Consider the following 15,509-nt stretch of genomic DNA (forward strand, 5'->3'; position numbering starts at 1 on the left):
CCAAACCGGAACTATGACCAGCCAGGGTCATAGGTAATCCTAACACTTTTAACTTGCCTTTTTCTTTATTCAGACACTTACTCTGTAATTCTAAGCCTTTAATTGTTTTCTGGAGCTTTGAGAAAGATGTTTCTGCCACTTCTTGCTGGCTGTTGAAAGTTTCTTTGGGGGGATAGAATGCAGACATGTCTCATTTCACCATCTTGTTTGCAGTAGGGTCTCTTAACTCACTGTTTACTCTTCATTCACCCTTCAAATTGCCCTTTGGAGCCTTCCCTTCTCCAAAAGACAAAATCAGGCACCAAATATAATTTCTGGCCAAACTCATATATTTCCTTTTATTAAATTAAATATATATGCAAAAATATATATATACACTATACCATATAGCTATATTTGAAATTGTGTTCCTCTAATTCTTAAAAACAATAAAAACACTCTTAAAATTATTTATGTTTGTGTAGCACTACATCTCATGTGAGGAATTAGAATCCGCACTCCTCTCCTTAGTACCAAATGTATCAGGATGCAACACTGCCTTCATTTTGCTATTTTAGATAGTGTCACATCCCATGATACTTGACAAAGCCTTCCTCTCTAAGAGTCAATGTCAATTTAAAGAACAACTTAATAATAAACCAGAGTTTGTGAGTTTGGTTTTATGGAATCAATAAAGGTCTAAAAACTAAAATATCATGGTTAAAACCATCAATTTTCATTTCAATTTTATTGTCCATCTTTAGGTTATCTGAAAAAAATAGTCACATGTGTGATTTCTAAGTCTAAAGTTGCTGCAATTGGGGCCCTATAACTATAGATATCATAATGATGATGGACTTAATGCTATCCAAGGTTTACCTAAATAAGTCTTCCCAGGGCAGCTTTTGGCTAACTCCAAATGATGGATGACAAAACTCAATTGCTCATGAAACTTTATGGCACTTTGCGTATGTTTGTGTGTGTTTATGTATCTGGTAGAAGTGAATGTTCATTCAAAATCAAAGTGTATTGTCCTTTTATTTCATGAATCTCCTATAACTCTACATAACTACAGTCTCTTAGGCACACATACACAGAAGTAGTTCATCACCACTACTTAATATCCACTATGAAAGCCTATTTCTTCTCTCACCATTTTAGAATATCTCAAAGAAAGTAACAGAGTTTTGCAATCAGGCATCAAGAATACTATCTTTGGGACCATTAGCAGTGGCTTTGGAGAAGTTGTTTGGTCAGGTCAAACCTCTAGAAATTTGTTTTCTCAGCTGTAAGATGAGGATAGTCATAATATTTATAATAAACAAAATGATTCTATATAGTGCACTTATGGGTAATAAAGAAAGGATTAATAAATTTCACTCAGAATATATGGTGGTATCAAACGTCTGAATCACTGTATTGGAGCTGGGCTTCAATAGATGTCCAGTAAATGGTATATTTGCCATAGTTCATTGAACATCATTTTCTCAGGTAAATGTCATCACATTTTTCTTTTCCTCAATAGTTTTCTGGTTGCTGATAATAATATCACTTCTATTGTAATTTCTTATCAATTTTCTTATCATTCCTCTAATCTTATCAGAATTATCCTTAGTGCATGCAATATGCATTTGGTAAATATATCTTTTTATTTACAATTATGTATAATTTAAATGTGGTTTTATTCTGCTTAAACAAAAATGATTTTGTATACATGGTATATAAATATTATTATGGGGTATTCATTTTATGACTAAGAGTTGAATAATAAGTTCAGAGTAAGTGGAATATGAATATCTTGAAACTACATACAGAGCACACAATTGAAAGAGGGAATAAAGCAAGAGAGTAATAGGAAAAAATATATACTTTCTAAAAAAAAGGTGAGTTTTAAAAGACTTTCTAACCTAGAGAAAGAAAGAGAAATAGATTCAATATTTAATAACTGTCTGACCAAAAATATAAAAAACTAAGCTAAACTAAAACAAACAAGAAAACTAACATTTATTGATCCCCAAATTTTCTCTAATTGCTTATGCTTCTTGTTGGAAAGCACAGGATGAAACTATTAAGATACACGTTTTTACCACTAACATATTGACACATATCATTTTTTAGACATAGAAATAGAGAATCATAAAGTTACATGGCCTTGTCTAATTCTGTAATCTCATCTCTCCCATCAGAATCCCCATAAATATACATGGGACTATTTTTCTTCAGCTTCCCTGGCTCTCATTCGATTTGTTCCACCCTCATCATTTGTACCAAGGAACTTTTGCAGACGCTGTTCCCTTTGCCTTGCACATCCTTACCTAATTCTGCTTGCCTCACTGATTCTTATTCATTTTTCATATTTCATCACTTCTTTTGGAATGTATTCACTTACATCTCATATTAAGTTAGCCTCCAACCCCATTATGTTTCCTGATACTTGATATACGTCATCCTCTCCCTCAAGATTTCAATTACCAAGGAAGGACACTCGATCTGCTTTGTCAGTCTTGTATCCCAATATGAACTCTCTTGCCTGTAGCTCCGTAGACATTTAAATATACTTTCTTGTCAAATAAATGAATAAATGTTCCCTAGTTAATAAGTGGTGGAGACGGGAGTCAAAAGGAAGTCTTTCTGACTTCAACCCCATGCTTTACTCCTTTCCTCTTAAAAAAATACACCTATATACACATATGTACATATAAATATATATAATTATTTTAAGCAATTTAGGAAAGGGCCATAAAGCAGAAACAATGTATGTGTTTCTGAAATGAAATGCAAGTGAGCAAACAGCATATGGTTTCAGATGGTGATGAAGCTTCATCTTTACTCCCACCCTCACAAAAATAAGTGACAAACCAGAAAAATCTGGAATCTCAAGTGACATTGCCTGTGGCAAAATAGGTTGTACAAGTTAGTGTGGAAATACAGCTAGAAAATGACCAACTATATGTTGAGCTTTGTCACACTTAATTCTGTGACTAACCTATATACTAGGCACTTATTCCCCAAATTATTTATAGTGAAATAGCCATCAATCTTTGGAAAGTGAAGGTTTGACCACCCACAGAAGAGAATGTGAGATATATACTTGCAGTGCTGGTCCAACACAGAAATCCAACATCTCAGTAACTCAAAAGACTGATTCTTTAGATTCAGGAGTGAAAATAGGAGAATTCGGGTTCTCTGAGGTTGATTTCATCACTCAAATCGCATTGTATGCTTTTACTTGGCTCTTTGATTTTACGTAATGCTTTTTCTTCTGAAAAAGCAGATTTCCTGTATCAATTATTTCTGATGTTTTCAGGAACTGTTTAGGCTGTACTGAGTATTTTGGAGACAGTTACAAGATGACCTTGGGCTCTTTTAGAGATTACCCACAGAAGGAAGTAAAGTACCCCTACAAATCCTCCTGGTTTGCTTTATCCTCTTAATAATTGAGAAAACTAAAACTGCAGATTTATTTTATGAATAATCAGAAATAGTGAATATCATATTTTAAAATTTATTTACATAATTTTGTCAAATAACATAAAGTGTAAATATAGGCCAAGTCAATCTAATTTATAGAGCTTTCTTGGTATTCTTTTCCTACAGTAGCTCTTTTATCTTAAAGGAAATGTTACTAGACATAGCTTAATTGTTATAATGATAAAGAGAATTATTGGATATTGCTCTTGGTCAAATTTAATCAGTGGTTTTAGTATTTAAATATCAATTATTGTCATATTGAGCTTTGTTTTAAAACTCCAGAAATGTAATTTAATTAGATCCACTAATTAAATGTGGGATATTAACCATATCACCAGTATTTAATCACAATCACAAATGCAAAATATATTTAAAAATCCATTTATCCTGTGGAAAGATCTGATGTTCTAGGAGGCAGCAGCTTTTCAGAGGAATGATGAGAGAAATTTCATTCCACTGAGAACACAAAGAAAAAAAATTGTCTCTTCAAATGGTTCTTAAGAGTATGCACCCTAAAAAGGTAGAAAGAAAAGATCAACCAGAATAACATTTGGTTTAGAATTAGGTAGAAAACAACCCAATTGCATGGTATTTTCAGTATTTATTCAAAGCTTTTTGCTGCAGTTTGTTCAGCTGCCCATAATTGTAGAAAATCTTACTACGGCACAATGAGTGCAAATAGTTACTTTGCCAGTAAAATGCCCCCATGAGAAAAGAAATGATTCTTTCCTGACATAGAGACATGTAGACTGTTGTCACAGAAGAGATGCCTGGGCTGAGATGGCTGTCTGTGGTTTTCTGTCCGTGACAAACTTGCTGTCTTAGAATCACACTCATTAAGGGTGGAAGGAAATAGTTGATGTATTTCTAGGAACATGGTGCAATAAACTTGAAGTCAGATTTAATTTTTCTAATTTCAGTAAGTCAATGTCTAAGTATTATGATGTCAAAGATGGACAAAACATATTTCTGCCAATTGAGAGATTATTTTCTCACTGGAGAAATAAAGCACGGAAATATAAAGCATTCACTTAACAAGAGAAAGTAGTACATAATTGAATGCAAAAATCAGTGGCACACTATTACTGGTATCAAATGTTAAAGCGATAAAGACTGCAAATATTAGGAACATTTTAAGTAATCAGTGGAGCTTAAGTAAGTAAGTAATGAGTAGCATTTAGATGGGTAGAAGATAAGCCTCAGCAAGTGGGGAAGTGAACTTCTACAAAGGCCCAGAAGGATTCAGAGCCAGGTTGAGGTCTGAAGACAATGAGGGGTTTGACATAAATACTGTGTAGCAGAAAATTCCTGTTGTGGAGCTGTCAGAGATATAGATAATTAAATAAGAGCCTAAATTGGAAGAAGGGGTGGCTTGAATTCCAAATGGATCTATTTAGATTTAATTCTTTTGGCAATGGTCTGCCATTTAAAGTTTTATACCAGGGAGTATAATTTATTTTGCATTTTTCAAGGATCTGATGGGGAGGGTAAGCTGAGAGCAATTTCACCTCACCTGTGGAAACTATCTAAATAAATATTGTGGGAATTAATCAATATCCTTTATATTAATATCTACTATAGCCACTTAATTCTCTTTAAAAAATCAATTTGTATATGGAACTTAATGAATATTTTCTAATGTAAATTAATATAAAACATCCCTAGGCATGCAGGGGTAATTTTATCAGATGAACAATAGTGTTTTGGCAGCAAATATATAAATTTTTGCATGTATCTCATATTTCTGTTTGTGTGACAAGACAGTTTGTGGGTTGTTATCACATTCTCCCTAAGTATAGGTTTATTTGGATTTTATAGCGATTTCTTTATATTTTTATGCCTGATTAACTCAAATAATTTAATTTCAAGGTGACTGTGATAAGCAATCAACAAAGAGAATGCACACATATTAAGGTACTACGGGCAGGTTTATTATTGCCAATTAAAAACAGTTTTGTTAAGCATAAGATGTAAGTCAGTAATTTCTAAACCAAGACATTTTTAATGGTCAATAATAACCAATCAGATGAGTTATTTCCAATATGATAGAATTTAAACAGAACTTAACTCTTTGCTGCCTTTTTTATTGTTTATTTACAAGATTGGCCTGTTCCATGTATACCCTTCAGTCTTCCTGAATACCTGTAGAAGCTTAGAACTTGTAATGATATGATAACCATTTAAATAATGTAGCAGTGGGTAACCTGCATCTATATGGTGTTCAGCACAATTATTTGATCTTTTCTGACATCTGTCCTGAATAGCTAAACATCAGGGATAGAATTCATGAAACAGTAAACTTTTCTTCTAGGTGTTGATTAGTTAAGAGTAGTTAATGATTACTTTTATGTGAGTACAAATGCCAAATGTGAACAATCACTGCAAGTTTAGGAAAACAATTAAAGGTAGTTTGAGCACAAGTGATCCTCAACACATATATATATTTATATATATGTGTGTATATATATATATACTATATACTTATAATTATACAAAAAAATCAGTTCTACTTATTTGACTTTTAAACCATCCTGTGTGCTGATTTTAGAAAAAGTACTAAAGATCCTTGATGGAAAAATGTCACACTGCTGGGTGTGCTAGGCTAACTGTATGATCTGCAAATGCTAAAGAATAATGTTGTAAGACTGTTTCCCTATGTTCAGTCAATTCCTGTTAGATTCAAGCAAACACAATCAGAACAGCATTGTCTTCACTCTAATGAGCCTAAGGGGAAAGATACGACTGCTGTTAAAAAGTGTGTCTCTTGAATAAAATAACAATCCTGCTGGATGAAATATTAGAATCACATTTTCAGCAAAAAAGCCTTATGGTCTGCATTGTTATCATGGAGGCAAACTCACCTTTCATCATCCTTCAGCATAGCTGCCAAATCTTTGTAATATGTGTACAAAGAAAGATGAAATGCCATCCTTGTATTCATTTACAATGGGTAATATATTTCAGAAATGATAATAGCTTTGAAAACAAAAAACAATTCAGAATTTTAAGTGTGAAAGAAAAATTCCCACACTTATTCAAAGGTGAAAGCCTGCAAAATTAGTACGTAGATAATAGTGTTCCTAATTGTGAAACAGTCCACTATCTGGGAAAATAACTAAAAATGGTATGAAATAATAGAAATCATAATAATTTGAAGGAGGAGACTTAATTACAATATTTCTATAAATAATTAATTTCCCACCATGATATTCGAAGCTTTCCCCATTACCCTCCATTCTTCTGTTTATTTATCCAGATCGGAGATCATAGCAAGGATAGCAAGGATCTAGTTTGGAGATGATTGTCAAAGACAAATCATCTCTTCCATTACTATTCATGCACAAACCTTCTGCATCACAGATACAATTTTAAGATAACATGAAAGATCTTCCAAATAATCATCTTGGTCCTCTCAGTACTGTCAATAGCAATATCTGTATCAGGCAAAGTTCTACCAGGGAAACAGAACCAGTAGGATATATGCATATGTATATATGTGTTTGCACTTGTGTATAATGTACGTGTGTGTGTGTGTGTGTATATATACAGATACATATATATTTATATATATTTGTGTATGTGTGTGTTCATATGAAAGAGAGAGAGAAGGGGAGTGAGTAGTTAAGGAATTTGCTAACATGATTCTGGGGTCTGGCTAGATAAGCCCATGATCTATAAGTTAGCTGCTGGCTGGAAACTCTCAGACAGGAGCTGATGCTGCATTCTACAGGCAGAATTTCATCAGAAATTCTTAGAAACAGGGAAACTTCAGTTTTGCTTTTAAAGCCTCTCAATGGATTGGATGTGGCCCATCCACATTATCAAGCATAATCTCCTTTACTTGAAGTTAACTGACTTAAAGTGATAGCAACACCTAGATTAGGGTTTCATTTGAAAAGCTGGATACTATAACTAGCCAAACTGACACATAAAACTACCCATCATAGGCAGTAAATTTTGAAAAATTTCTGAAGAAAATTAAGAATATACAATGCAACCATTGAGAGAGTTTTTATACTGCAAATTAATTTCTAGGAATTTTCCTAAGAAAATAAGTTTATATGTAATGATTTTGGAATAAGCATATATGGTAGTTTTACAAAAAAAGTAGTAGGAAACTGGTGAAGAAAAACACCAGAATATCTAATGATTGGATATTTTAAAAACAAACCAGGATACAAGCAAAAACAATTACTATGCAGCCATTAAAATTAATACTTCAATTAATATGACAGCATGGATGAAACTTGAGGACATGATGTTGAGTGAAATAAGTCAGATACAGAAGGAGAGATATTGTATGATACCACAAATGTGAACTTTGTGAAAAACGTAAAACAAGTGTCTTATATCGTAGAATACAGGGGACCTACAAACAGACAGCCACTAGTGAAGAGGGAACGATAATCTAATAAGAACAGATAAGATATTGAGGGTAATCTTAATGATATGGGAATGCTCAGGAATAACTATGGTTCGTTAATTTTCCTGGGGTATGGTAGGGGCGTATTGGAAGCAATGTAGTTATTGCAGTTGTTTCAGGATATTTGTTTTTCTTATTCCTTTGTTTTGATTTGTTTGAAATATTTTTTTATAAAGTTTAAAAAAATAAAATTAAATTAATACTTCAGAATAATATTTAGTAATGTATGTATTTATATTATATTATTCAATTAATGAAGACACCGAAAGAGTTTATACATTATTTTCTTAACTTTGGTGAAAATTCCATAATAAAATTAAAGTGCTAAATTTTAATAAAATAATAGTGGGTTCCTTCTAGGGTAATTGGAAGTTACTGTGTTTTTCTTTTTTTATATCTTTGGTATTTTATGAAATATTCTCTGATAATATTCATAATTAGAAAAATGAAACAAGTCTTCTTCCAAATAAAAATGCTGCCTGCCTTTCATTAAGTACCTAATATGTTTCAGGCAGTGTCCTATAAAACTGCTCAACATTCAGCATATTTTATGTGAGTGTATGGCAGCCACAGATAAGACCATATTCTAGATGTTAGGATATAATAGATACATTTGAACAATGTATTGAATGAACTACTAATCTCCGTGCAGAAGGTAACATGCCCCATATTCTGCAAATAGAGAAGCTTAATTGAGCAGGTATTGAACCGAACTCTCATTCTCAGCTACAGCAGACAGCTTTGAAAACTCTGCTTTGTTCATTTGTTTTCCAGCTTTCATTCACTCTCAGTCTCACATTCGTAATATTCGTTATTCTTCCCTCTTTCTAACATAACCATCTTCATCGTAAAAGGATCAACTGAATTTTCTTCAGTGAAGTCTGAATTATTTTCATCTCTAACTAATTTACATTTTCTTGTTGTCTGTAGTAAACCATTTATTTCTATTGTGTGCTAAATTAATATATTCTACATGTCATGTTTGCCCGTTTTTATTATGTGAGTGAAAAGTTCCACCACAAGAATAGAGACCATAGTTGAGCATAGAATAAGCACAGTTGTTTAAATGAAGGATAAAAAAGGCAGAAAAAAATTTTAATTTGTAATAAGAACACTGTATTTTTATGTGCATATTAGATACATATTTGTAGGTATGAATATATGTATGTATAGGTGTTTATATGTGTGTGTATACATAAACCCCTTTAAATTTTAGAATAAATAGTAACTTTTATTCTAAAGATTTAATTTAATCTTGATAAACATTTCAATCACAATTTTTGGAATAGAAAAAATAAATTATAAATTATAAACAAGTTAAAATGTTAAGGAATCTTGGAAGAAGAGTAATAAGGGAAGACCCTTAGCATACCAAATACTAAAATAAATTGTGACACTACAATAATTAAAGCAGTATGATAACTGGTTTCCAATATCACATAGAAAGACTATGAAATAGAAATTGAAGAAATACCATCTAATATATATATATATAAACTTATTATGAAGTGATGATAGCTTTCAAATTTGTCTATAAAATATATAAGCAAACATTTATTTCTTGGATAGAGAAGGATTTTCATGCAGGGAATATATTGAAGATACAGATACAATTAAGAGGAAAAAGGAAAAATGATATATAATAATCACAATAGAAAAACCGAACAAAGAGTTTACTCTGCTTTTGTAATATGACTATCAATATAAAAAGAAACAAAATCTTGGGCATTCTAACACTACTGATTAGAACACAGTTTTTAGAATATAACTTGTCAAATTGATGGCAAATCGTTAAAAATATGAAATAATTCAATCCAATGATTCACTTCTAGGAATGTTCCCTAAGGAAATAATCTAAAAAGGGTGAGATGACTTTTCAATAACTGATTATCACATAATTGTTTAATAATTTCAAAGTGTTGGAAACTATATGTCCAACAATAGTGTTTTCTGAAATAAATTTTGATACAGTCATATAAAAGAAAATTGTGCAGAACAATAAACTTGTTGATGTAGACATTGACCTATACTTTATTGATATAATTGTAAAAGCAAGTAACAAAAGGTCCAAGTCAATTACTTTAGTTGGTTAAATGTTGGGTAAATTTGTCTATTTTTATTTTTTCTATTTTTTATGAGCTTATATAGTCAGGAAAAAATAGAGTTCACATATATTATTTTAAGTTACCCTTTCTACAGTCATTACCAAAAGCCAAATAAATATGTTTGATATCTTAATGGGTTTCATTTGCTTCATGAACCATGAGAAATGAGTTCATTAACAAAGAATTAGTGAATAATTATTATTGCTATTTTAACATGGAAAAATTTACAAGCTATTTTTCCAAACATTAAAATTTAGAGAATGAATGCAGCAGAAGTTGATTTTTTTTTATTTTTGTCATTTAATGACTAGCTTCCTGATAACTATATCCTCCTCAAGATATTTTTAACAGTTTAATTGTAAGAAGTAATTAACCCAGAAAGCTGCTAGTTTGTTTCTAAATACAGAGTCCAAGCATATCAAGTGGGTTCCAAAAATATTCAATGAATTTTTCTCCCATGTTCTAAATATAGAGAATATAACTGATCTTTTTAAAAATATTCAGAGCTTTCTCTTTCAAAGCCTCAATATTGGCTGTATATTCCCAGCTTAGTTCTATTATATGGTGATATAATAGATAAAAAAGAGGTAGAAGAAGGATGCAAGGAATCTCTGTCAACATTTTTTAAGAAAAATAAGTTAAAGCATCATAGACATAACAGTTTCATTGAACCTATTCCAAATTCACTTCATAGGTGGCTAAATATATGGTTGTGTGTGTCTCTGTGTTTGTGTAAATCCAACCATATTCAAAAACATAGAACACAGAACTCAACAACAGGCTTTCCAGGGTCATGAAAATTTTATTAAAATTGACAATATGCTGGGCCATGCAGTCTGAGTCAATGTTTCAAAGAATTGAAAGCAAACAGAGAATGTTTTCTGACCATGCTTGATTTGAGCTAAAATTTTAATAACACAAACAATAACCGGAAAATCTCTGTATATTTGTAAATTAAGTAAACAATTCTAAATAATTTTTGGATCACAGAAAAAATTCCCAAAGTAGAAAATATCTTAAATCCTGTATCATAGATGACATGAAAAATACAACTTTTTGAATGCAGCTAAATTTATGCTTAGAGGGAAAGGTACAATGTTAAGAACATATAATGGGTAAAAAAAAAACTTAGAAACAGTAGAGTAATTAATCCTAAATAAAGTTGAAGGAAGGAAATCATAAAGATAAGAACTGAAGTTAATGGTGTAGAAAACAAATGGAGAATAGATTATCAACAATGCCAAATATGCATTCTTTGAAATTCTTCACTCCCCACCAAGATTGATGTACAATAAGTGAAATGAAAAAGGTGCAGATAGCTAATATCATAAAAGATAAAGAGACATCATTAGCATTCCAACATAAATAAAAATATGATAAAAGGAAATTATGAAATACTGGATCAGTAACTTTGGAAATCTAGATTAAATGGGAAAATTCCTAAAAAAACACAATTTAGCAAAATATACATGAGAATATATAGATTGTATAAATAAATTGAATCCATGCTTAATTACTTCCCTTAAAGAAAACTCCAGACTCAATTGACTGTACCAGTGAACTTGACTATATATGTGATATTATAGTTAATACAAATATTACATAAACTTTCTGAAGGAATATAAGGACAGGAAAACCTTGATAACTAACGTTTTACAAGAGCAGTACAGGATAGAGAGTTTGAAGGCCAATCTCATTAACATATATATGCATATATATACATTTTTTTCTTTAAACAAACAGAAAAGTGAATCCATTGTTATATAAAAAAGGTTGTTCCAGTTTGCTTATGCAAAATGCCAGAAATGGATTGGATTTTATAAAGGGGGTTTATCTGGTTACGAAGTTCCAGTCTTATGGCCATAAATAGTGTCCAAGCTAAGGTATCAACAATAGTTTGCCTTTGTTGAAGGCTGGCCAATGGCTTCTGGAAAACCTCTGTTAGCTGGGAAGGCATGTGGCTGGCATCTGCTGATCCTGGGTTGTGTTTGAGCTCCTCTGTCAGCTCCTGTGTGTTCTTGGTTCTTTCTCCCAGGTCCTTTCCAAAGGCTTACATGGCAGCATTCTGGGCTTAGCTTCTCAGGGCAAACTCTTGACTAGTATCTCCAAAACAACAGCAAAAGTCTGCTTTCAGCGACCATTTCCAAAATGCCTCTCTCAGCTGCTTTCCAAAATGTCACTCTCAAATTCTCTGAGGTCCTTCTGTTTGTGAGCTCTTTTATAGGACTCCAGTGATTAAATCAAGATCCACTCTGAAAGGGCGGGGCCCATATCTCCATGGAAATAATTTAATCAAATGTTTCACCCACAGTTGATTGAGTCACATCTCCATGGAAACACTCAATCAAAGTATTCCAACCTAATCAACACAAATATATCTGCCCGCACAAGACTGCTTTAAAGAATATGGCTTTTTCTGGGGACATAATATATACAAATTGGCACAAAGGTATACATCAGAATCAAGTGAGAATATTTCCAGAAATGCATTCAAACTGTCAAAACTAGTCCACTTAATTTACCACAACTAAGAGAAAAAAAGAGAAAATGATATATGACAATCTCAATAGAAATGTCAAACAAAGAGGATATATTCTACTCAATATCTAGACTTATTATAGAGTATCAATATTTCTGACCGTGTGGTATTTGTGCAAGGACAGAAACATGGACCAAGAAAATAGAAAGAGATCCCAGTAACACACACATATATACATTAACAGCCAAATTGATGTTGAGGGGGAAAAAAGTAGGAAGATTTATTCTACTGGGTATTGGATACTGTATTTTTATAGTTGGTCTTAAGACAGCGATGTACTGGCACAAAGATAGAAAAATTAGCAATGGAACAGTATCAAGTCTAGAAACAAACCCACATATATTTGGGTGTGACAAAAGCAATATTGCAAAAAGTGATATTCAAGTGTAGAATAGACAATTTTTCCATTCATGTTACTGAGGCAGTTGGATTTACATAAGGAAAAAAATGAACATTGATACATTTCTTGGACTATATTAACAGAATCAATTCCAGGTGAATTGTAAATCTAAATGTAAATGGATAAACTATATTTTCAAATGTGGGGTAGACCAGGAACAACAACAATAAAAAACACTAATAATTAATTAAGGTTGATCAATTGTTATACATTAAAATTAAGAACTACTTATCACAAAAAGACACCAAAAAACACCATGAAGGATGTAAAAATGTAAGCCACTGAAAGGAAAAATAAAATGTTTGTAGTACATTTAACTTACAATTGCAGATAGCCATAACATATGACCCTATTTTTCTTGTTAAATCCCAAACAGAATTGCATATATATGTGCATCAAACAATATGTACAAGCAAATATATAGAAGCATTATTCATAATAACCCCCAAATTGAAACAATCTAAAATGTCTGTTAACACTGTAGTAAATATTTTGAAAAATAGCCACATGGTGGTTTACCTTGAAAATGAGCAAACTGCTACTTATTTCAAGAACACAGATGAATCACAGGGATTATGACAGTGTGTGTGTGTTTTGGGGTTGTGGGTTCTGGCTAGTAATTTTATGCTGCTTGATTTAGGTAGTGGTGACTTGGGTATTTTCACATTATTTCATAGTTTTACCCTTTTTATTTGGATATTCCTCAATATGTATGTTATAATTTAATAAAACGTTTTTCTAAACATGAAAGATAATATTGTAATGTGCATGTTATGGGATGACATTCATAGATAAATGCTATGTGGATATCTTTTAAATTTGTCCTCTCTTCTTGGAAAGTATAATTGTAAGGGTCATTTGCTTGCTCCCTAGATAAACAGATAACTTGATTAGACCAGGGGTTTGCAAACTTCTGTTAAGGTTCAGATAGTAAATATTTTTGGCTTTTTAGGACTTAGAGTCTCTCTTGCAACTACTCAACTCTGCTATGAAAGCAGCCACAGATAATATGTAAATAAATGGGTGTGACTGTGTTCAAATTAAAGTTTACTTACAAAAACAGGCAGCAGGCAATATTTGGCAAGATTAGATAGAGCAAATGAGGCATACACAGTTACATGTGAGAGCATTGGTAAAATATTTTGTTTATCTCATCTTCCTAAACAATAAGCACATGTAAATGATTGCTTTGAATCCTCTTATTAAATTATGCTTGATTTATTCATTTCTTTTCTTTCTTTTTTTCTTTTTTTTTTTTTTTTTACATGTTTTGCTTTTTGGTGTGATTTGTAATTTCACAACTAATTACTCTCCACAATATTTCTGCTTTCAACCTAAAGATATCTTGTACAGTGAATAAGCACATTTAAGCCTGAACTTTTCAATATCTTTCACTCATACAGAAAATTCAACAATTTGAAAAACTGAAGAAGAATATTATACTCTAATGTACTTTAAGTCACTGTTGAAAAAGGCCTGTTTATTATCAGGATATATGTATTTCATTAGGTGATTGATACAATGTGTTTTCTGATTTATCTACTTAAAAAATTAAGGGATTCTTATTTGGAACAGGTTTATCTACTTCAGGCTTTGTTGGGTTTATAGTGAGATAATCTATTTAATTAAATCTTTCTTCTTTTGGTAAAAGCTTAATTAATTGGTCAAACAAATGTTTATACAACACATTCTAAAACCATAAATTTCTTTCTTAAATGTCTGCAGGCAAGAATTGGATCCATGTAATGCTGAACTATTTTAGGAAGGAGTATAAAAGTAAGTGAATATACTAATCATGCATCTGGAAAACCCCTGCCACAATCAGGGTCTGTCTTTGTTGGTGGATTTCCAGATCTTCTTGGGACAAGCCAGGTATTTTTGTTGATGTTGCTAAAAATATGAATTGTTTAATTTTATTAGAAAAAGAAAAAAGGAAAGTTTAGAATGGTTTCCTGGTTACTGGGGCTGTCTACATGGTTTCAAAAAGAAATTTTGTGAAATTCTACTAATACTTATTTTTTAATACATCATACCAAAGTATATTAAAAGATTGCTGCTTTCATTAGTCAGGATTGCTCCAATATCAGGCACTTTTTGGATCATATGGCATGTGTGTTAAATTTCTTGGTAATATTAATCATGAGGTCTTTTGTTCACCCCTAAGCTAGTGATTTACATTGGATATATGAGTGGATTGGCTCAAGAACACACCAAGAATATGATTCAAGAACTGGATGTGGAATACCATCCCCAGTGCCTTCTTCATATTAGGTTACTAAAATGTGAGAAGGTTTGCTACAGAGTTTTGGTACATATGCCAGCCCAATCTTTAAATTCCCATTTAGATAATTAGCTTATTGTCTTCATTATTAAGCTATACTTTAGGGTAACAGCTTGCATGCTGACTTAAATGCTGTTGATTATTCAGCTCCCTTTTATGTTATTGCAGTTAATTTCTTTGAAACTTTAAGGTTATTTGTTAAGTGTACCAATAGCTTAATACATGTCTGAATCTATTTCTCTTACTGTATTTGCCATTGTATTTTATGTATTTGAAATGACTATTTTCTTATTTTTGGAGATATAAAATGC

General features: G+C 31.8%; 1 protein-coding gene across 1 annotated transcript in view; it reads left to right on the forward strand.

Moving 5' to 3' along the window:
• EYS (eyes shut homolog) overlaps positions 1-15,509 on the forward strand; it is a 1,792,869-nt gene that overhangs the window by 1,146,481 nt on the left and 630,879 nt on the right. Inside the window, 1 exon segment of the mRNA XM_037844664.1 lies at positions 14,672-14,789. Within this exon segment, the coding sequence (XP_037700592.1) occupies positions 14,672-14,789 (118 nt within the window).

This window comes from Choloepus didactylus, chromosome 7 (genome assembly GCF_015220235.1).
Source record: "Choloepus didactylus isolate mChoDid1 chromosome 7, mChoDid1.pri, whole genome shotgun sequence".
NCBI classification, from domain to species: Eukaryota; Metazoa; Chordata; class Mammalia; order Pilosa; family Megalonychidae; genus Choloepus; species Choloepus didactylus.